Source organism: Nanorana parkeri, unplaced genomic scaffold (genome assembly GCF_000935625.1).
Source record: "Nanorana parkeri isolate BGI_ZX_2015 unplaced genomic scaffold, ASM93562v1 scaffold202, whole genome shotgun sequence".
NCBI lineage: Eukaryota > Metazoa > Chordata > Amphibia > Anura > Dicroglossidae > Nanorana > Nanorana parkeri.
Genome location: NW_017306470.1, coordinates 1,633,674 through 1,656,203, shown reverse-complemented (window position 1 = coordinate 1,656,203; position 22,530 = coordinate 1,633,674). Strand labels below are relative to the sequence as shown.

Genomic DNA, 22,530 nt, shown 5'->3' with positions numbered 1-22,530 from the left:
CCAAAGCTCAGTAGATAGCGAGCTACAGCTCGTGGTATATTGAGACCGCCGCAGCCGGGATGGATCCCGACAATGCTGTCGAGATCCACACAGTTTCATGAGTGACCGCTGGCTCTACCTATCTAGAGGCAAAGCCAGCTGTGCCTGCCCCCTCCCCATCTGTTCCTCCAGTCAGCGCTGGAGGATTGGAACGGGGAGGAGGGGAATCCCTGTGGGGAGCAGTGACTGACAGTCACTGCTCTCTACATGGAGATTATCGAGAAGTGAGCAAGCGACGGTATGCGTTCGCTCACTTTCCGATATATTGAGCCGACGTGTGACAGTTTCATTGTCACACGTTGGCTCAAACTATGAGGATGATTAATTTTCACTCACCTCTTAGTTCTCATTTACCTAAAAATCCCAACATGCCTCTACCTCTGGGAGTCATGCCTGTATCTGTTAGTCTTGCCATGCCCCATGGGACTTATAGTTCCACAACAGCTGGAAGGCCGGAGGTGCCCACCCATGATCTACACAAAAGGTGTGCAAAGTAGAGCAGTTTGTTTTTTTTCCAAATAAAGGCACAGTCTAAGTAGAAAAGCTTGTCCGCTGCCAGCAGGCTGCAGGAAAGAACCCTTGCTCTATGTGTGGATGCAGTGGTCTCTCTGCAGAGGTCCGACAAGCCTCCCCACACTCTCTTAGAGCTAGAGGTCTTTACTCAACATGAGCTTTGCTGATTGCAGACCTGTAGCTCTGACTAAGTAGGGGGAGAGACCACTGCTTCCACACAGAGAGCAAAGATTCTTCTTCGCTGCATACTGGCAGGGGACAAACTTTTTTAATTACTATGGCTTCTTTCAAAAGAAAACAAGCTGCAATACTTTGCACACCATTGCTTTTGATACACCTGGAATGTATTTAGCCTATTTAAATTAAAAGTTGAATTGGGCTTTGAGTAATTACAAAATATTGTTGAATCACTAGCTCCATAGCAAAAAAGTAAAAATAATTCTGGTCCAAAAGGGGAATATAGGTGAGAGAGCTATAGAAACACCCGTTTTGCATAAGAAATTTGTATGCTCCTTGGCTGCATCTAGGCTCAGTACTGCACTGTGAACATCGCTGACTCGCTATACGCTGGGCGAACACGTTATTAATGTTTAATGGCGTTATTACTCACGGCCTAATGCCTCATTCACACTATGCAAATTGGGACTCCAGCAGCAGGAACCTACAAATTACCAAATCTCCTGTTTAGATACGGCCACTGTCACCCGTTCAAGTTAATGACCGGGTGAAAGAAGCTGCATCTGTAATTACATGAGGTTTGGAATCGATCACTGGACCAAGGAAAGATGTGTCCAGGGACAGTGATCTACTCCAAACCACATGTAATCGTATCACATACGATTGTATGCAGAGTGCTGCTTACAGAGGCCACTGTTACCAGGTCATTAACTTAAACGGGTGACAGCAGCCGCACTTAAATGGGAGATTTGGGATTTCCTGCCAGGAATCACAAATTGCATAGTGTGAATGTTTTCTTACAGTGGAAGTTACAATAAAGGCATTAAGCTACAGTCACCTAGGCGCTTAAGATTTTGTATAATACAGTATTAAAGTCCAACAGAATGACTGTTATTTCAAGTGGGTGAAACATGTTTTGGGTGGAGTGCTGCAGATTTTGGCTGGAGTGGAACAATAAGGATTGGTTATAGACCTTTACCTGGAACTCTTTCATTGCACAAGAGCTTTATTAAGAAAACTGGGGAAAAAGATGATGGATATAAACTTGTGAGGGTCTATTTTAATAGGAGGCACAATAAACAGCTGTGTTCATCTTCATCAGACTCTGCAGCTAACCCAGATAATAAATGAACCACTTCAGCTCTGGTACCCAGGGCTGTGCCTGAGAAGGACATTTTTCCACGGCAAAGGTAGCTGCCGCGGCGCTGAATGTTTGTGCGTGTGTCTGCACGCGCACACAAGCAAGCATGCAGTCAGTTCAGTGACGCAGAGTCTGTTAAAGTGAGTAAAAGTCTCTGACTGGCTAGTGCATCTGTCACACAGATAGGAGCAATGGGCGGCAACGCTGTGCTATGTGATGCTGAGCCTGTACTATTAACAGGCTCCATGTCACTGAAAAGTCTTGGCTATTGTGTATGCCTGTGATAAGTGCAATGTCCGGGCACGGAGTTCAGTAACACTGACCCTCATTATGCTCATTGTTAGGGCTCTTACAAATGGCCGCCATTGGCCGTACAATGTAATATCCAGTATTTCCGCTACCACAGAGCCACGGTTGCTGCATACAATCTAGAAGGTATATTGTCCGCACATCATTCTGCTTCGGAATATCATCCTGTGAGGTCCTGTGAGGCTCTGAAACGTTGCATGCATATGTCATGCTAAAGGAATACGCATAAAGATGATATTCTGAAGCAGAACGGTGTGCGGACAACATATCTTCTAGATTGTATACTGTGGCACCATCCACCTGTTGTTCCAGTACCCGTTGGATTCTGGGGTACATCGGTACGGTGTACGAGGGGGATATTACTAAGGTGCTGCATACAGCCTCCTATAGAAATCAATGGCTATACACCTGTATAGGCCAGAATTGCGTAAACACACATATGCGTACAGGAGCAGAAACCCGAATGCAGACAGTGTACCTTTGGAGTTATGCACCTGTAGGCATGCTCAGGTACATATACATCGCTGAGGCAGTGACGCTTCACTTCACATTGCGGCAAATTTAACTCAACATATCATGTATAGCAGGCGGTGCCGCTTGCCAAACATGCCCAGTGAAATTGAAAGAACAACGCTGCAACCGCACACAATTGTGGTATTTTAATGTAATATCCCTCTTGCGGTATACAACAAGACAGGTATTCGGGAGGCAGCAGTATCTCCTCCTGGCCATCTGCAAACCGCCGCTCAATCGTCTCTGAAAAGAAAATCCATTGCTTTATACACCGAAATTTTGTAAAGACCTCATTTACACAGGCTGAGGTCTTTACCACCCCCATGAAAAGCCTTCCATTGTAGACAGTAACTTCTATGGGAGGCTACACACAGTACTTGTGGCTTTCTGGCGGCAGAAATACGCTGGAATTTATGTTGTGAGGCTACAGGTGGCCACATGAAAGAACCCTTAGGCCTGGTTCACACCTGTACGTTTTGTAGCGCGTTCAACGCTCTATGAACGCTCTACAAAATGCTCAAACATGAAAATCACATTGTTTTCTATGGGTATGGTTCACACCTTGCCTTATTTCAGCCCGTCTGAACGCGCTACAAAACGGCCTACGCCTGAAAAGGTACATGAGCTTCTTTGCTGCATTTTTGTCTCGCGTTTCCATTAGGATACAGCCAAGTAGCCCTCAGAAACGCGGTATAACGCACGTCACGAAGCGCGCGACAAATGCGCATATTCGATACGCCTAGGTGTAAACAGAGCCTTAGGGTTAGCTGGACAGAGGAGAGAATATGCATTTTGTCTCCATGAGGACAGCCTTAGTTGGCTTTATTATGACAAGAAGCATCAGTACACGGAGGCAATTAGTCAATATGCGAACATGGAGCATGCTGACAGTAAGAGAGAGCACAGAGATGGAGAGATGAGCTCATCACTGAGTTGCTTCTCCTTTCACTGTCCAGGTTGCTGGAGGGGAAGGGGGGTTTGCAGGACGATCTAGGCTGCTGACATTCAGACTGAGGACATCAAACGGAAGAAAAAAGTACTATGGGGTAAAGCTCAGGACAGAATGTGAATATTTTAGAAAAAAATAGAATTATTATTTATTTTATTAATTGTATCTTATTTTTAGCTAGAGTCCTGCTTTAATATGAGCAAAGTACAGGTTCACCATAAGTATAATATCTGCAGAAAAAGACATTAGCAGAAAAGCTGCACTTTCATTCTGTAGTATCTGTGCTCTAACTCGTCATCACTTCAAAAACCACAACTCCCAGCGTCCTGTAGGTGAAGGCGGGCCAGGAGAGGCGAACGCATCCAATCACTGCTCTTCTCTTATCCAACTCGCGAGCCTTTATATTGAAAACACTACAGACGGGAGGACTGGCTGCTTTCTCAGTCACGCGACCCTGATACCAGCCAATCACAGCCCGCCTCTCCACCACCTCGCGCCCGTCAGAAAGCCGCGCTTCCATTGGACCATTCCACGGCTTCGCGTCGCCTCTTTGGGCGGGAGCTGAAAAAGCAGCCCGGGCGGAAGTAGTTGTTACGATTCTACTATACTGCTTCCGGTGCACCGTATTCACTCGTTTCACGGCAGCACTAATCGCTGCTTTCCCGGCTCCGGCTGTGCAGCTGGGATGTCTGCCGTACACGGTCCCCTCCTGGTTTCGGTGTAAAAAAAATAAGAATAAGCTAAAAAAAAGTCTAATAATAGAGAAACTGAGAGAGTGTGTGTAGTGCAGACATGGCCTTTGAGAGCCTGTTCTCCAGACCCCCCAACTCTGCCCTACTAGACACCCACATGACAGAGTGTCAGCATGCAGGGGACGAAAGGTCGAGTAATATTACCTTCTCTTCTCATTATTCTGATTTCTGATTGATTAATGCTCATTCTGTGCTCATCATGTTTGGGGGGGACAGTTCATCCAGTGCTATTGTGATCCCACTGTCTTCTCATCTGTCTGATCACCAGCTCAGTGCTAACCTGGCTCTAGATGTATATATAACATGCTCTGTATATACATCATTCACTGTCCTCTTCATTCTTTACAATTTGTCCAGTTTGGGCCTAGTCACTGTGCCTGGTGATGACATTTTTTTGTTACTTTTTGAGGTGGGAGGGCACAATATTGCATTATTTGCATGATTATTTGGGCTTAAAATATAACTAGGGGCTTTACGAGATTGTCTGAGAATATTTTTATTTCATAAATATTTTAACATCTGCATTGCCAAATATTGAACGGTCTCTGCTATTTTATAAACTTTGGTATGGAAAATTACCAGCACTATTTTTAATCATATATTTCTTTAGCACTACCAGCAATATTTGACATTAAAAAAAAAAATATTTCAATTATATTTGCATGTAAATATACATGCTTTAAATAGCAGCAACTTCAGTCTGAGAATTAACAGCAGTGATCGTGTAATACCATTTGTTTCTCTTCCAACACTGTGCCTGCTGATGGTATTTTTGTTATTTTTTAAGGGGCGCAATATTTGCATAGATTATATGGGTGTAAAATATCACTCGGAGCATTGCAAGATTGTCTGAAAAATATTTTTGTTCCATACGTCTTTTAAGATCTGCATTGCCATTTGTAGAACGATACTTGCGCGATTTTATAATTGTTTAGAATGAAAGGTACTGGCACTATTTTATAATTATTTCGATGGAAAGGTACCGGTGATATTTTATAATTATTTTGATAGAAAAAAACAGGCTCTATTTTATAATTGTTTTGATAGGTACCAGTGCTAATAATAATTTAGATTTAAAAAAAGTGCTGGCACTATTTTATAGTTCTTTTGATAGAAAGATACCAGCAATATTTTATAATTATTTCAATAGAAAGGTACCGGCACTATTTTATAATTATTTCAATAGTAAGGAACCATACTATTTTATAATTTTGTATATTATTTAGATGGAGGTAGCAGCACTATTTCTTTTTGTACTTATCATTATTATTTTGGACCTGGTCACTGTGCTTGCGGATTACATTTTGTTGTTATTCTTTTAGGGTACAATATTTGCATGATTCCATGGGCATAAATTCAACCAAGAACATTACCAGATTGTCTGAAAATATTTTTATTTCACAAATAGTTTAACATCTGCATTGCCAAATATTGAACGGTCTCAGTGCTACTTTAGAATTATTTATATAGAAATGTAACAACACTATTTTATAATTTATATAGAAGTATATAAATTTAGTCTGCGAATCAATGGGAGGAATTGTGTAAAACCATTTGTCTCATTTCTGCGTCTTCTCGTTTCTATAACCCAACACTGTGCCTGGTGTTTACATTTCGTTACTCTTTTAGGGCACAGTATTGCACTATTTGCAGGATGATATGGGTTTAAAATATAATTTTTATTACATAATCTTTTCCCATCTACATTGCCTTTTACAGAAAGGTACCAGCACTATTTTTTAATAATTTATACGGAAAAGTACTGGCACTTACACTTAGCTCTCACCTGCACAATACCAGGTGATTACATTTTTTGGAATATTGCATTTAATATATGAACTTATACTATCATTAGCAGCAGTACAAAAGATAGTGTAAAAATATTTTTATTCCATAAACATTTGATATCTACATTGCATTTTTAGAAAGGCACCAGCACGGTATAATTCTTTATAAAGAAAAGTGCAGTCAATAGTTAATAGTTTTCTATATTATTTATATAGAAGAACCAGATCTCATTTTTTGATATATATATATATATATATATCATCGATTATTTTTGTATGATTACATTTTTGTACGTTTTTTTTAAGGGCACAATATTGCATGACTATAGGAATGTTAAATATTTCTAGAAGCAATATCTGTCTGAAAATACTTTTTTTTTATTCCATACATCTACAGCGGAGTGTTAGATAAATAGGATACATTTTTGTTAATAGTTAAGGTACTTGATTGTATTTTTAAGGGTTAACTCCTGAACTCCTGAGTTTAGCATTACTTTAAAAGAGACCTAGGGCCCAAACTTTTTTGACCATAGTTCTCTTTTGGGTCACAGGAGGACATTTACTATGTCCTCCTGTAACCCAAAACTCAGCATATAGCAGTGCAGAGCTGTGCTGCAGCCGCAAAAGATGCGAACAGTATTGACGGGATCCACCTCGCTGCATGATTTCCAGCTGTCTCTCTCTCTCTCTCATCCTTGCGGGGAGAAGATCGGGAACTGTAAGATCAGCGGTATGTGAACGCTCAGTTCTTGGAGCCGACGTGTGACAGCTCCAATGTCACGTGTCGGCTCTAATTATGGGGATGAGTGTAATTTTCCTTTTAATCTCTATTATTTGTGCGTGTACATGTAAATATACATGCATGGTTGGATGCTTTATATAGCCAGAATTTCAGTCTGAGAATCAATAACAGTAATCATGTAATAACATTTGTTTTGCTATCACTAGAAGCATTACAAAAGATAGTTTTTTATTTATTTCTTGAATTTTTTGCCATTTATAAAAAGTGCCACACTTATTAAAAACAATTTTATAGATTTATTTAGAAATTACCAGCACTATTTTTCTACTTTATGTAAACATTATTTTATATATTTGTATTATTATTTGGTGTATATGTAAATATACCACACATGGTAGGAAGATCTAAACAGCAACAATTTTAGTCTGAGAGTCAACAACAGTACTTGTGTAATACTGTTTGTTTTGCCTTTCTAAGCGTCTTCTTGTTTTCAACACTGTGCACGGGGATTACATTTTTGTTTTACTTTTGGGCACAATGTCACCACATTTGTGTGATTATGTGAGCTTAAGTATAACGATTAGCATTACAAAAGATTGTGTAAAAATATTTTCTTGTAATTCATAGAAATGCATTCAGGTACCCAACTGTTAACAAACATTTATCATATTTGTGTATCACTCAGCTGTAGATCCTCAAATCATCTCTGAATTGGTGGTGACACTGTCTTTCCTTCTGGAGGGTGGCTACTTTTGTTCTCCATGGTCCCCGTGTGTGTTGTAAAGTAGTAACCACTCCAAGCTCGCTCCCTTGATGGACTGCAATCTCAATACACATTAATTAACAAAATGTGAGATTGTAGTTCATCCCGGGAGTGAACTTGGAGCGGTGACTACTTTACAACACACAGAGACCATTGGGAACAAAAGCAGCCACACTCCAGAAGGAAGGACAGTGTCAGCATGAATTCAGAGATGATTTGAGGATCTACAGCCGAGTGATACACAAAGAAACTACATTTGTGTTTATTAATGAAGGTACTTAAATGCGTTAAGATGTAATTCCTGAGTTTAGTGTCACTTTAAGTTATGTGAAATGCTGTAAAATATCAAATATTGCACAATTATTGATATAGCTGAAAACTAAAAGCTAGGGGCCAGTATCCCTTCTCACCCCCTGCACGCAGTTTCTCTTGGACTGTGACAGTAGTGGGCTAAATGGTACCTAAAGTGAAAACATTTTATTTTTTATGTAGTGGTGCTTTTTGGTTTTTTTTTTTGCATTGTCTGTCCTGGGCAGATTTACTTGTTCTGGTGACAACTATAAGAGCAGATTGACCTTACTTTTGGTTAAAGTCAGAATCGTGTGCCAAAATAAAAGTAAAGACCTCAAACTTGTCCTACTACCATGTCCATTCAGCTGTGTTTTCCTGCTTACCACTGCACATGTATGGTGGGACCAGTTGTTTTCTATGTACCCTATTCACAACATACATGTGTCGTGCTCCATGAGTGTGTTAAATTGTCAAATTTGGTTATATATCCCTGATATTCAGACTTTTCAGATTTCACTGATTGGTTGTTTACTATCCATGACCATCAGTGATTTACTAGGTGCTGAAGCCAGGGTCAGGATGACCTATTGGAGTAAGCACCTTTTTAAAGCAACTTGGCAATGGCACTGTTTATCTTCAAAGAATGCCAATTAGCCGGGTTCATATTGCTGATATATAATTAATTATGCACTGTATAACAGTAAACTATTTGGTGCGAGGTTTAAAATATTTGCTGCAAATAAAATACTGTAAATTGCATTACCTAGGCAGAAATGAAAAGGTGTTACATTTTGAAACGAGATCTATGTAGGGATGCACCGATACCAGTTCAGATACCAGTGCCGATACCTGGCATTTTCATGAAAACTATCAGGGTTGCAGCTGGGACCTGGCTCTGGCGCTCCACCACTGTCCTGAAATCATTAGTTGATATTGTTTTAGAAAAACTGTCACATGACACTGAACAAAAATGTATCAGTACTTGTGTCTATAAGTACTTGGGCAAGTATCAATACTTGCAAACTGATGGTATCGGAGCATCCCTTTATATATGTTTATAAAAAAAAAAAGATCATACATTAAAACAGAGATGTAGAAATCCCAGGAGCTCCGTGTGCTCCTTACGAATGACAGCGGCCTCCTAACTTTTGAATTTTTCTCTAGTCTAGTCTTGGAGCTGGAAAAGTATCTGTACTTGTACTTGTACCGAGTACGGTACTTGGTATCGGTGCATCACTACTTCTATGATATGTCCCCTCTTTGTGTACTTTTTTTTTTCTATTTTGTTCTAAAAAGGAATAATACACTTTAGCAGTGTAGATATGTGTTATTCTGTTTCAGAAAGTGCAAAATTGGGGCCTAGCATAGTTTTCATAGATGTAGCCTGACAACTGATTTATGGTAAAGAGGGGGCACGCGTCTTGACAGCTTTTACTCTGCAGTTGTATGAAGATGTCATGTAGGCTCAGCACCGAGTGTGTACAAGGACGCTTAGAATAGTTGTATTCTAATTATGGCAGTTCAGCTCGTTTACAAAGACTAATTATAGATGTTGACATCTTCTGGCTCCTGTCTGAAGTGGTCTTTATATTGTGTCTTTGGAGGCATATGCTCGGGTGAAATGCAAATAAGACCCTTTTCAGCAGCTTCCTTTAAAATTTGGCACTCGGCAAGACCTCTGCTCCTGAGTGGTAATGGGGCTGGGAATGGTGCGACCCCAGTTCTCCCAAGCCTGTTTATAACTGCGACTGCCGTACATTACTCCTGGCCCAATCAGTTAATGAGTGCCGGCAGGTATGGCGGGGCATTCCCTGCCCTTTGTGACGTAGAGCTGCGGGGCGAGGAATGTCCCTGTTGCAGCTGCCACTGTTGATTGGGCTGGGGGGGGTGTGTTCACAGTTGTTTTGAGTAGATTTGGGCGATCTCAGGCCAACTGGGTTCGTACCAAGCCCTGGCTCATCTCTACTCCTGAGTCACCAGGTTTACCCATCTGCCACAACCACCACAGAGAAATCTCATGTACCCAGATAGATTGCTTAATGTTGTTTTTGTTAGAAGACGACGTAAGACTCCTTCATGGCAGCTTTAGAATGACTCCATTTGTGAGATCTTATTCTTGCCATTTTTGAGAGAGGCGAGAAGCCTTTTACAGTAATGCCAGCACCGGCTCCTATGTAACTAAACCTTTACAATATTTGTAAGCGGCCTTGAAAGTATACATTTCCGGAAAAGGTGTTAGTAACCTCCTCTGCATAAACCGGATTTTCCTGCTTTGATCAGGCTGAAAATTAAAATCTGAAGCTATGAAAACAGGTGTGAGGATACAGCCTTTGTTTCTGCTGACATGCAAAATATTCAGGTTTGAGGCATTTTAATAAATCATGTGAAAATTTACAATTTCTAGAAAGCAGTGCATCTGACAAATTTAATTTGCTGCTTAAGTAATTTGAACAATTTATTTTATTTGCTATGGAAACCCATGATTTCTGTCTGCTCAAAAAACATCCTTTTAAATGATGCTTATTGGCTCCTGATATTCTCCATAATCTATCCACTTGTGTATCTGATCCCTCACTGCTTTAAAGCGTATTGAATATTGTGATTACCAAGCTGAATATCATCTCATATGCACTTTTATGTGTTTGGAAAAAAAATCCAGTGGTCACATGACCGCAAGAGCTTTATTACTATCCCTTTTCTGTAGTGTGGGGACATGGTTGGAAAGGAGTCTAGTCCAATCATGTTGATGTTGGTGCATTTCACACAGAATTGGCTGAGGAGGGTTGGTTGCTTGTCAGCCAGGGTGGGGTATCAACAAGGCTGACTTCTTAACTACAGGAATGGCATCATGTAGGTCCAATTAGTAGATAAAACAATGTAAACTGATCATGAGGTATTAAGTACAAGTTTTATTAGGCGTATATGTAAAAGGAACTAGTATGTCGGTTATGAGGGACAGAGGAATGAAGTGTCAACGTTTTACTATTAAGGGTTACATACAGTTTAATTGTAGAATATCCTTCAAACTGGATTTGTAGTGTTTGCTGACATTTATGTGGCTGAACATTACTGTTTTGAAAAGGGGTTTATGAATCATAAAATATAGAGTTAGTTAGAGCAACTGTAGAGTTGCCAAGGATTGACTTTAGTGGTTGTAAGCTGAGAAGTTTTCTTTTCTTCCTCCCACACTGTTGGCTGCCATCCATGCACCTTCAGCACCTATTAGCAACCTCCTTTTCCTTCTACCTGACTAATGGCACAGGGATTGACAGGCATTGAGAACCTTGTAGATATGATTTTTATGGGCACTAGTGAGTTTAAAAGCACATTTTAACGTCATTTATTCATTGAGAGAGTTCATATTTTGCCAGTAGAGCCATTTGTTTAAAAAAGTTGTGAACCCGATAAATAATAACCCTTGATTAGGCTTTAAAGATCGGCTGAACTCTCAGGTTAAACCTGCTGAATGTATTGCAGGAGAACTCTAGATCTGACCCAGTAGGACTTTTGGAGACAGACCACTGCTTCAAAATAGAGAACAAGGGTCGTTTTCTACAGCTTGCTGGCAGAAAGCATGCTTTCTACTCAGGCTATGACTACTTTCTAAAGAAAACTGGCTGTAAGCCTTTGAACACCTTATGTTTTTGCACCTGTTTTGTACTTATCTGATTTAAACTGAAACTTTAAATCTGTTGATTGTAGAGTTTTAGAATGTATATGTTTTATATTGTTTTAAATCAAGCTACTTGGAATTTTATGTAAAAATAGTTAACCCCCTAGGGTGCCCCAAGCCTGTGGAATGCTTAGGGGTAAAAATATGGAGGCTGGAATTTTTAGGATGGTGAACAGATGTTTACTGATCCTCACTTTTTGTAACTGCGCAAGCACTCTGCTCTGAGCACTTTTGGGTTTGTAGATGTCCCATTCTGGCTACCAGTGACCAGAAATGTAAAATAGAGTACTGTCTGTCAGGAGTGTCAAACTCAATTGTATCGCCTGCCACATCAGCGTTATGGTTGCCCTCAAAGGGCCGGTTGTATCTGTAAGACTATATCAATGTATCTACTCTTTGTTATATTAAATAATTGTCACAGCATTTGATTATTACTGGTTTTGTTAATAACTAGCTCTGAAAGTCAAGGAAAACTAATGGCAATTAGTGTAATAGTGCAGACTCTCAGGTGGGCTATGCGAGGTCTATGGTGGGCCGTGCAGACTCTCAGATTGCTATATGAGGTCTATGGTGGGCTGTGTGGACTCTCGGGTGTGCTATGCAGGGTCTATGGTGGGCTGAGCAGGTTCTCTGGAGCGCTGTTTGGACTTTCAGGTGTCTATGCATGGTCTATGCTTGGCTGTGTGGACTCTCAGGTGGGCTATGCAAGGTCTATGGTTGGCTGTGGGGTACTCTCAGGTGGGCTGTGGGGTACTCTCAGGTGGGCTGTGGGGTACTCTCAGTTGGGCTGTGCGGCCTCTCAGTTGGGCTGTGCGGCCTCTCAGTTGGGCTGTGCGAACTGTCAGAGTATTCAGGTTGTTCTCGGCTCGTGATTCACAGGAAGGCTGCCATGACCTTGCTGGGGACATTAGCAGCCTTCCTGTGAAGCCCGGTGCCTGTTTACAGCGCCAGCCTTTTTTAAAAATGTAAAGCTGTATGAGAGGTGCGAGCAGCACATGAAATGGCCAGGTGGGCAAGATTCAGCCTTGTGTTTGACACATGTGGATTACAGGATTAGGTAAAGGTTTATGAGGCTGCCCCCTTGATTACAGGGTGAGGTTGCCCCCTTGATTACGGATGTTGACAATTTTACCACCTGATCACCATTATGAAAAATATAAATCACCAATCACATTATTGTTCACCCTTTTACAACCTATTTATGTTTTTTTTTTTTATTTTTCTGGCAGCCCCCATTATATACTTTTACTCTGAAGCAGAGCTTTTCAGAACAGTTAGTGGGTTTTTTTTGTTTTCTTTTTTAAAGCAAGCACTGAAATCAAGTTTAAAGTAGTGCATGTATGCACTTGCAAATCTTAGTTTCTTGTGGCTTATTCATGAGGTCTCCCAGCTGCTGTGCAGACGCAGTGCAGGAACCAGGATTCTCTGACCTCTTGGTTTCAGCTCTTGTGCCTGCATAGCCCAGAGGTCCTAGATTTTCCACACCTTCCTCATACTCATTTACGCGTCTACCTTTGCATAAGGGGCAAAGACCATAACTGCACGGAACAATGTCCCTCTTCCCTGTCCTGTCTTTGTTCTCCTTCTCATTTGTTGACAGCTACATTTTCTAAAACAAGTAACAAGGAGCTTATAAAAACAGAAGAGAGGGAAGATTAACAAGGGATAAAACTGCCCTATTATATGCCAAATTCCTGACAAAAAAAGAAAACTATTCCTATGGAGAACTTTTTTTTTAAAGTGACACTAAACTCAGTTAAACTTAAACCTTAACAAAAATGTATCCTTTTTGTGTATCACTCGGCTGTAGATCCTCCAATCATCTCTGAATTGGTGCTGACACTGTCCTTCCTTCTGGAGGGTGGCTACTTTTGTTCTCCATGGTCCCTGTGTGTGTTGTAAAGTAGCCACCGCTCCAAGCTCCCTCCCTTGATGAACTATAACCTCAATACAAATTAGTAAACTAAATGTGAAATTGTAGTCTATCACGGGAGCGTGCTTGGAGTGGTGACTACATTACAACACACAGGTACCATGGGGAACAAAAGTAGCCACCCTCCAGAAGGAAGGACAGTGTCAGCATCAATTCAGAGATGATTTGAGGATCTACCGCCGAGTGATACACAAATAAGATAAATGTTTGTTAATAGTTAAGGTACTTGAATGCATTTTTAAGATTCAACTCTTGAGCTTAGTTTGACTTTAAGGGAATGATTACATCAATTTGTTGAGTTGGTAGCACTTGATTCATCACCTCCCATTAATGCTGATAGACTCTATAAGAAGGCACATAGATAATAAGAACTACTTCAGTTCTGATTTTAAACATTTTTGAAGTGTGTGGAGGAGTTTTAAATTTTCAAGTGATATCTATTTTTCTGAATGCAAAGGATGTATTCAAGGGACCTTTTTGGTAAATTGAAATTGTGCCCAAAGGATATATGAAAATACTGCTAAAGGCTAAGTTTACCTTTAATACCATGTTTTATGTTACTTTTATAGGGTGAAACATGGTTTTAAGGTGAAACATGGTTACATAGCCAGCCTCTCACCACCATCTCACCCCCTTATCTGAAACACAGGGTTTTTCATAGTTATTTCTCAGCGTATGGCCCTGTTAATTGTTTAAAAATTGACCCCTAATCTTCTTTAAAGAAAAACAATCATTAAAAGAATGTTGGCTGCAAATTCCCTGGCATGAATGCTGATCCTCACTTACTGTATGCCTGTTCATATCAGTGGCCTTAAAAGTATTGAAGTTACACAATAGCCAGGCAGCTTGATATTTCAGGAGTTACCAATTGTGGCCTACATTTATCTTCCATTAGAGTTTTCCTTTAAACTTGGAGTACAGCTGGGCACAGCTATTGCACACAAATGCTTGGTGATTGCATGGTGTTATGTGGCTTTTATACAAAGGTTATGCTGCTGCTTCGTTTGTCTCATGTCTAAGCTGACTGATGGGAAGGCCATTAATGGATATAAAAGCTGTAATCAAATCCCAGTGATTTGATTACAGAATAAGATGCCTTGATAAAGATATATCATTGATTTATTCCCTTCATTTCCTGTATATAGCACCAGTGTGCTGCAAGATCTTTACAGCATACATTCACTTTTAAGGTTCCATTGGAGCTTTATTAAATCTTGGAGAAAATCACTGGTGAGCTACTTGAAGCAAACTTGTGTAACAATGGGAGAGAGAACAGCAAAAAAGATCTCTAGTAGCTACTTTTGGAAAGAAGCCTTTGGATAAAGTCAACAATTTTAGTTAAAAAAAACAGACTAACCCTTGGTCAAGGTTTTGGGGTTCTGTAGATCCAAGTTAAAGGCAATAGGAAGCAACAAGTGAAAGCAATTTAATTCATTTTATTTTTATCTCAGTTCTCTGTAATCTACTAAAGCCAAAATCTAGAGATGTCACATGGAATGCACCACTGAGGCCTGTGCTGTGCAGCTTCTTTTTTCTCTAAGTCCTGTGTGACCAATTTTGTTCAAGCACCAGGCAAGTTTAAGATGTGAATGGGGCCTTAAACAAATGCATAATTAAATGGTCAGGGTCAGGTTTTGTTCTGTTGGAGTGTTACTGAGTGACTTTGGATCCCATCTCTAGAAGGGATCTACGAGTATGTGCTGGCACCTCTTCTTCTCTATTTCCTGGTTTAGCCTCTATAGAGTAGTGGTAGGGTTACGTTAAAGATTACTGTATATACATTTTGACATTTTTTTTCTTATATTGTGGAAATATTAAGAAAAAATAAACATTACTTTTTTTAGTCATGTGAAATATGGCATATGAAAATTTCATACAATTATTGTAGCCATCAGGGGAATCTTTGTGCTGTTGTTTCCCAGGCTGATAATGTATTGCTGAAAAATGCCTGTTGATAGATCTCAAGCTCAAATTAATCCTCACAGCTGATTGAGCAACCAATTCTTCTTCCTCTGCCTTCCTTCCTGGAGTGTTCATGCAGACCAACTAGGGAATTGGAGAGAGAGAGTGCCTGAAAACAATCATCTTCTGCAGTGCTCTCTATTTAGGAAATGCATATTGCTCTGGGGCACCAGTGTCTTGCACCCTGTATTTAAAAATATATAAGCAATACTACGGTATATACAAAAATAATATATTACAGCTAATCCAAGACCAATTTAGTTTCCCTTGGCAATTGAGGCTAAAAAGAGATATGTTTAGGTAGCAAATGCTAATTTATAGTGACACTAAACTCAGGAGTTATATCTTAAAAATGCATTCAAGTTCCTTAACTATTCATAAAAATGTATCTTATATGTGTATCACTCAGCTGTAGACCCTCAAATCATCTCTGCATTGTTGCTGACACCGTCCTTCCTTCTGGAGGGTGGCTACTTTTGTTCCCAATGGTTCCTGTGTGTGTTGTAAAGTAGCCAACGCTCCAAGCTCGCTCCCGTGATGGGCTACAATCTCGATACAAATGAGTAAACTAAATGTGAGATTGTAGGCTATCATGGGTGTGAGCTTGGAGCGGTGGCTACTTTACAACACACAGGGACCATGGGGAACAAAAGTAACCGCGCTCCAGAAAGAAGGACAGTGTCGGCACCAATTCAGAGATGATTTGAGGATCTACAGCTGAGTGATACACACATAAGATACATTTTTGTATGTTTTTTTAAAGAGTTTAGTGTCACTTTAGGCACACTTTAGCCATGTTTCAGATGGCAAAGCTTCTTATAATACCAGAACTGGCAACACAAGAAAATACAGATTTTGCAGTTGACCACAAGTGGCCACAATTACTAGAAAAATAGTATAACCAGACAAGTTATGGAATACTAAAACAGCCCTCCGTTAGCGACGTACACTGTACGTCGTCAGTCACGAAGGGGTTAACCAGTATAAAACATTTGCATGTATCCCACCATCCTAGGAAGAAACCCCTTTTTTGCGGACTTGTGGTATAAAACCACAAAATGCCTTTCCTTGATTGCCTTCTTCCTTATGTGACATTTCTTTCTTTCTTCCCACAGAAAGGAGGGAGAGCTGGAGGATGGTGAAATAGAGGATGGAGGATTTGAAGAGGAGCCTGAGCCAGAAGAAGCAAAGGAAGAGACCAAGGAAGAAGAGAAACCCATTATTGAGAAATCACACAAGAAGTCAAGAAAACGCAAGAGAGAGAAGAAGAAACGCAGGCGTAGAGAGAAGCACAAGGTGACCATACCTAGGGGTTTGGTTTGTGTGGTATACAGTTTTAAAAATAAAGGGCTCATAGGAACATTATATGTAAATACACCCTGCCATGTAAAATATATCCATTCTTCAAGCATCTCGCATAATAAAACAACTGCTTTTCAGATACGAAGTGTCTGAACTCGTATGCAGCAACCTAGATATATAGATATAACTTCAGTTAGACACCAATGCCGGGACATTCTGAAGAACAAAACACTGACACTTCCTAGTAATGCTGATGTTTGCTTGCAGCCTTCTGCCTTCCACTGGCCCATCACCATCATCAGCTGCCTCAGTAGTCAACAAGGCAGGAAAGAGCTGGCAAGCTTTTACACTACCAGGAAGTGGCAGAGCTTTGCTCATCTGAACATCCTGTCATTTAGGTGCGGAACGGTGGGGAAGTTGGCGCTGGTGTCCCGAATTTATACCTAACATTATTTTATTTTTTTCATTTTACTGACAGATGTTTGATATTACTTCTTAGTAGATTTCATATAGGGTTAGGGTTTTGTTTGGTTAATTTTATTATGAGAAAGCAGATCTAAGCTGAAGTATGGGAGAGGCAACATTGTTATATTGATTAAATGTGTTTTTGACTTTTCTCAGTTATTTTGTCACTATTGCATTATGGTTTTTGACTGATGTTTATATCTTTGTGTTGCAGCATAGTGACAACAGCTCAGATAACAGCTATGATTCTGATGCTGAGCTTTCAGAGAGGCCTCACAAACCTCCCATGTACAGAGACTACGATTCCCATTATACGCAGGTAAGGTTTAATGTAAAAAAAAAAAGTATCCACAATAACATTTTATTAAATTAATTGGGGAATTATCCTTCCTGTCCATTTGACCGGTTTCAGATAGAACAGGAAACAATGAGAAATCCATTCCAATAGAGACACAGACTGCAAAAAAACAAATTTTCTCATTTACAACCTGACAGAAGTTCTAACCTTTCCCTGCTCTATCCATAACTATATAAAAAAAAAGAAATAAGTTTTGGCTGGGGTTGGACTTGAATATGTTGATTCTCTGTTTAGAACAAACACTGATTTATTAACAGTGGTAACGTTGATTCGTTGACTGTCTTCCAGCATGGCCACGGACCAGGGAATTACATGGGATCCCACAAAAAAAATTCCTCCAATTATGATGACTACACAAATTACAGTGATGGGAACTATAATGAGGAAGACGAGGAGGACTATGCAGAACAGCTGAAACACTACAGACAATCAAAGGAAGGATCGAACATGGGAGAACCCCCTTATAAAAAGATGGGCATGAAAGGGGGAGATCTAGGTAAACCTTTTCAATGCATCCTAAAAATGTGTACAAAGTAGGGATGCACCGATACAAGCATCGGTGGCGATACCGAGTATTTGCATGAGTACTCGCGAACTCCTCCTCCAAGTCCTCAGTCATCTGCTCCATTCTGACCTCTTCTCCCGCTGTTTGGCCGATTGGATGATTGACAGGCTTCCTCACCAGTCAGGAGTGACTGGTGAGGAAGCCTGTCATCATCCAATCGGCCAATCAGTGGGAGAAGAGGTCAGAATGGAGCAGATGACTCGGTATCACAGCCTAGTCATCTGCTCCATTCTGACCTCTTCTCCCGCTGATTGGCCGATTGGATGATTGACAGGCTTCCTCACCAGTCAGGAGTGACTGGTGAGGAAGCCTGTCATCATCCAATCGGCCAATCAGCGGGAGAAGAGGTCAGAATGGAGCAGATGACTAGGCTGTGACACGGAGTGGCTGAAGCAGACGGAGAAGACGACACAGCAGGTTAGTACTGCCGCACCTCATGGGGCTGGGCACAAAAATGCTGTTTACCGGTCATATATTATTTAAAAAAAAGAAAATAACTATGTAGATATTGCTAACTAAGGCTTGTATCCCCCTAGTGGGGAAAATAGACAAGCACATGTTCAGACTCCAGAACACTGTATTATTGTATAGTGTGGCACAGCTATATCCAATTCTGCATACCTGACTTTATATTATAAAGCCAGGTATGCTGAATTGGATATAACTGTGCCACACTATACAGTGTTCTGGAGTCTCTACATGTGCTCATCTATTTTCCCCACTATGGGGATACAAGCCTTAGTTAGCAATGGCATGATAAATATTAATTTCATGTTCATTTCATGTTCTTCATAATATTAAGAAACTGACCTAAAATCATGATTTTGTATTGCTTTAGAAAAAGTGTGACCTGTCCCTTTAAGAAAAAGTATCGGTAATTGGTATCAGTGAGTACTTGAAAAAAAGTATCGGTACCAACTGCAGCTCCTTGACCTTGAAATGTACTCTATTACCTTCCACTGACCACTTTAGTTGGTTGGATTGTTGTAGTATTCTTCCTCATCTAGTGAGGATGATCCTTATCTGGCCTGGGATTTCTTAGAGGTCATTGTGGCCCAGTCACTGCTGTGAATGATACTGCCCTTCCATTCCTGCTCCATCTTATTGCTTACTGTCATTACATTGTGTTGCGTGCTTTGCATGCAGTGTTTCTATTGATTTGGTACAGCCTTATCAAGTGGCAGATAATAGCTGTTTGTGACCTGTGCTGCAGAGCATCTATTCAACTCTGGAACACCTACAAACACCCTGATATCACTATTCTCTAAAAACAATTGGAAGAAAAAAGTTTGCATTTTGAGTCTTGTTTCTGCCTCCTGTTACCTTTTGAGCTTTAAATACTATATCAAAGTGCTGTGTAGAAATGTATAATTATGCAGGTGAATGTTACATTCTATGACAGTGTTCATGACACAGTAACAGCATTTTCTCTGTGACCAGTGTGTCATTTTAACACAAACCTCCCCTGGAGCTGTCCATGGGATTCACAGTTGTATTTATAACTGTGTTGAGAAGCCAAGGCATAGGAATAAAGCACCGCTCCTCCATGGCTTTACCAGGGGAAAGACAGCCGGGTGCTCACTGGCAGGAGTGTGTCCCAACACAGGTATATAGTAAAAGGAGGAGTTCGGTAGCACCCTGTTGTACGCAGAATCAGTTTATTGCAAATTCGTCCTTCACCCAATCCTGGGCTTAGCTATAGCGATCTCTATCTCTCTATACCTGTGTTGGGGAGCCAGACAGCTTAGTCTTACTGTTATGAAGGCACTAACAGCTGGCCAATGCTTTTATCTTGGAAAATGTTTCCCCCAGGTTTGTCGGTTTGGAAATTAAATGAAAGCCTTCATTTATAGTGTTTTGGTATTTAGTAAATATTTTTTTCAGCAAGGTTCTCTTTAGTTTTGCATCAACATATCTTTGGAAAGCTTTTCAAATGAGTTTATGCTTGTGTATTTATAATTACTGTTTACTGTTTTCTTTCCTGTTAGGATCTGAGCAGCAACAAAAAGGTTATTACTATGGTCGGGGGGGTGGTCCACATAAGAAGATGATGATGCGTAAGGATAGAGGTCGAGGCAGAGGATCACATAAAGGATCCTATTATCAAGATGGCTTCCAAGAGGTGAGGTTCAGAAAGGATGCTGATAATTGAGGAACGTATGCAGCATGTTGCTAACGTATGGCGTTTTGTATGCATTTTTGCTTAGTACAAACTATTTACAGAAAGGTGCTTATAACTCTGTATCCCCTGCTTAATTTATTAACGCCTAGCTTGCTTTTCCTGCAAACTCTGCTGAGATTAGTAGAATGAAAACTGCAATCAAGTAAAAACATGCAGGTTCTTATGCATAATGGTTAAACATGTTTTCTACTTAAAATTGTTTCATTTAGGTAATCTGTAAACTTATAATGAATGTCTTATTGCTCATGTTTAACCATTGCCTTGCTGCATGACAGAATTGATAAATGTCCCCCATTGTGTTTATCAAGGTAATTGCAAGCACCTTATGATGCCTGATCTTAGATGTGGCTTTTAGTTTTAAATCATTAGACAGGTTGCCTTTTGAATCATGTTGGATATTATGCTGTCTGCTGCTGGATGGCCTAGCAACCGTTTAGCAGAGACAGACCAATGTTTACATAGGTTTAGTTTCTTTGACCACCAAACTAATTGCGTTCAATAGTGTTGTACTAAGGCGGAGGGGAGTATACCACAGGTAACTAATTAAAATGATTAAAAAAAGGCAATGTACAGTTTTCGTAGCCAGCTGTGACATCTTGTGTCGGACTGTCAGGTTGCATAGCCCTCATCAGCCAGGCCAACTCATCCTTTCATCAGTGGGTCCACCAGCATCCCATCAGCAAGATAGTGAACTCTCATTATGAAGTCTTATATTTATGTACATTCTACTGTTGCCCCATTACCATAACTAAATAACATAATGAAATAAGAATAATAAGAGGCACTGTAAATAAATCCTCTATGCACAGTTTATATATAAACTGACAGTATAACATAACCCAGTAAATTCACAAAACAACGGTCTCTGTGAGAAGGTAGAAAGCATTATTTTATGTCCCTGTGTCTCTAACTTCTAAATTCTGTCTTTAAGGGCTTGTTCACACCATGTCTTGACCAGATCTGTACCAGAACATTTTTTGTCCGCACCTGAAATGCATTCCAATGTATTCTTATGGTATTTCTGGGCTCTGTTCACACCAGTGCAGTCCGTTCCGGTGCGGGGAAAGCAAAAAGGTGCATGCACTATTTTTTCTGGTCTGGAACGCATCAAAATGCATGCAAACACATCTAAATGCATGCTAATGCACTGAACTGCACCTAAAAGCCCATTTTAAGTTAAAAAATAATTAACAAAAAGCACAGGAATGCATCAAAAACATGTAAAAAATGCATTGCACCGTGTTTGCAGAAACACACCCAGATCTGGTCTGGACATTGTGTGAATGAGCCCTCGATCTCGAATAAAGATTGAAAAGATCTCAAATCCTTTCTCTATTATTATGGTGCCCCCTTTTGTTTTTTTCCTCAGCATGTCACAGCTGATCATGTAAACTATCAAATTGGTTTTGAGTCAATCCACTGGTCCTTCATCAGTAAACTGAAAATTGTGATATACTCTTTCTGTGGCAGGATCATAAACCCATGAAGAAATGGGTGACCATGAGTCAGGAGTTCATTAATCAGCACACAGTGGAACGTAATGGAAAACAGATCTGCAAGTATTTCCTGGAGCGACGGTGTGTTAAGGTAAACCAATAGATATAATTTTTAAAACATGAAAGAAATGTATATGGCCCTTAGCAACCAGTCAGGTTCTATGAAGAATGAGGGTATCCTTATTTGCATCTTTGTACATATTTTAATACTAAATCTGCTATGATGTCCTTGGACTGTGTACTCTATCGACAATGCTTGATGCTGGACAATTAGTAGTCAATAAAGCAATGCAGATAGCACTGATAATGTGCTAAATGCAATGACGTAGCTTCTAACAAGAAATCCTTCATGAACAATTTCACCACAGAAAGCTGCATTTTACACACAAGTCAGTACATTCCTCCATGTCATTATATCTTTATATTTATTTTAGTCAAAAATAATCCAGCAAAAGATGTTTTGCTGCATTGTTTCATTGGACTAAAATCAATGTTAAGTTTTACATGAAGAGATGTGCTGATCATTGTGTGCAGAGTATGTAAGGTGGGGACTGTTTATTGTGAACTCCAGAGTTTTGAATGACTGGGATCCTCAGAAAAGGTGGGTGAGCTGACTTG

The 22,530-nt window shown here is 40.2% G+C and overlaps 1 protein-coding gene across 1 annotated transcript in view; it reads left to right on the top strand.

The window, feature by feature from the left end:
* The first annotated feature begins 4,234 nt into the window (after positions 1-4,234).
* Positions 4,235-22,530, top strand: part of ZC3H6 (zinc finger CCCH-type containing 6) — a 30,712-nt gene continuing 12,416 nt past the window's right edge. The window contains exons 1-6 of the mRNA XM_018555561.1: positions 4,235-4,522; positions 16,660-16,840; positions 17,526-17,630; positions 17,958-18,165; positions 20,223-20,356; positions 21,887-22,003. Of these exons, the coding sequence (XP_018411063.1) occupies positions 4,434-4,522; positions 16,660-16,840; positions 17,526-17,630; positions 17,958-18,165; positions 20,223-20,356; positions 21,887-22,003 (834 nt within the window). The 5' untranslated portion in view covers positions 4,235-4,433. The remainder of the gene's footprint in view (positions 4,523-16,659; positions 16,841-17,525; positions 17,631-17,957; positions 18,166-20,222; positions 20,357-21,886; positions 22,004-22,530) is intronic.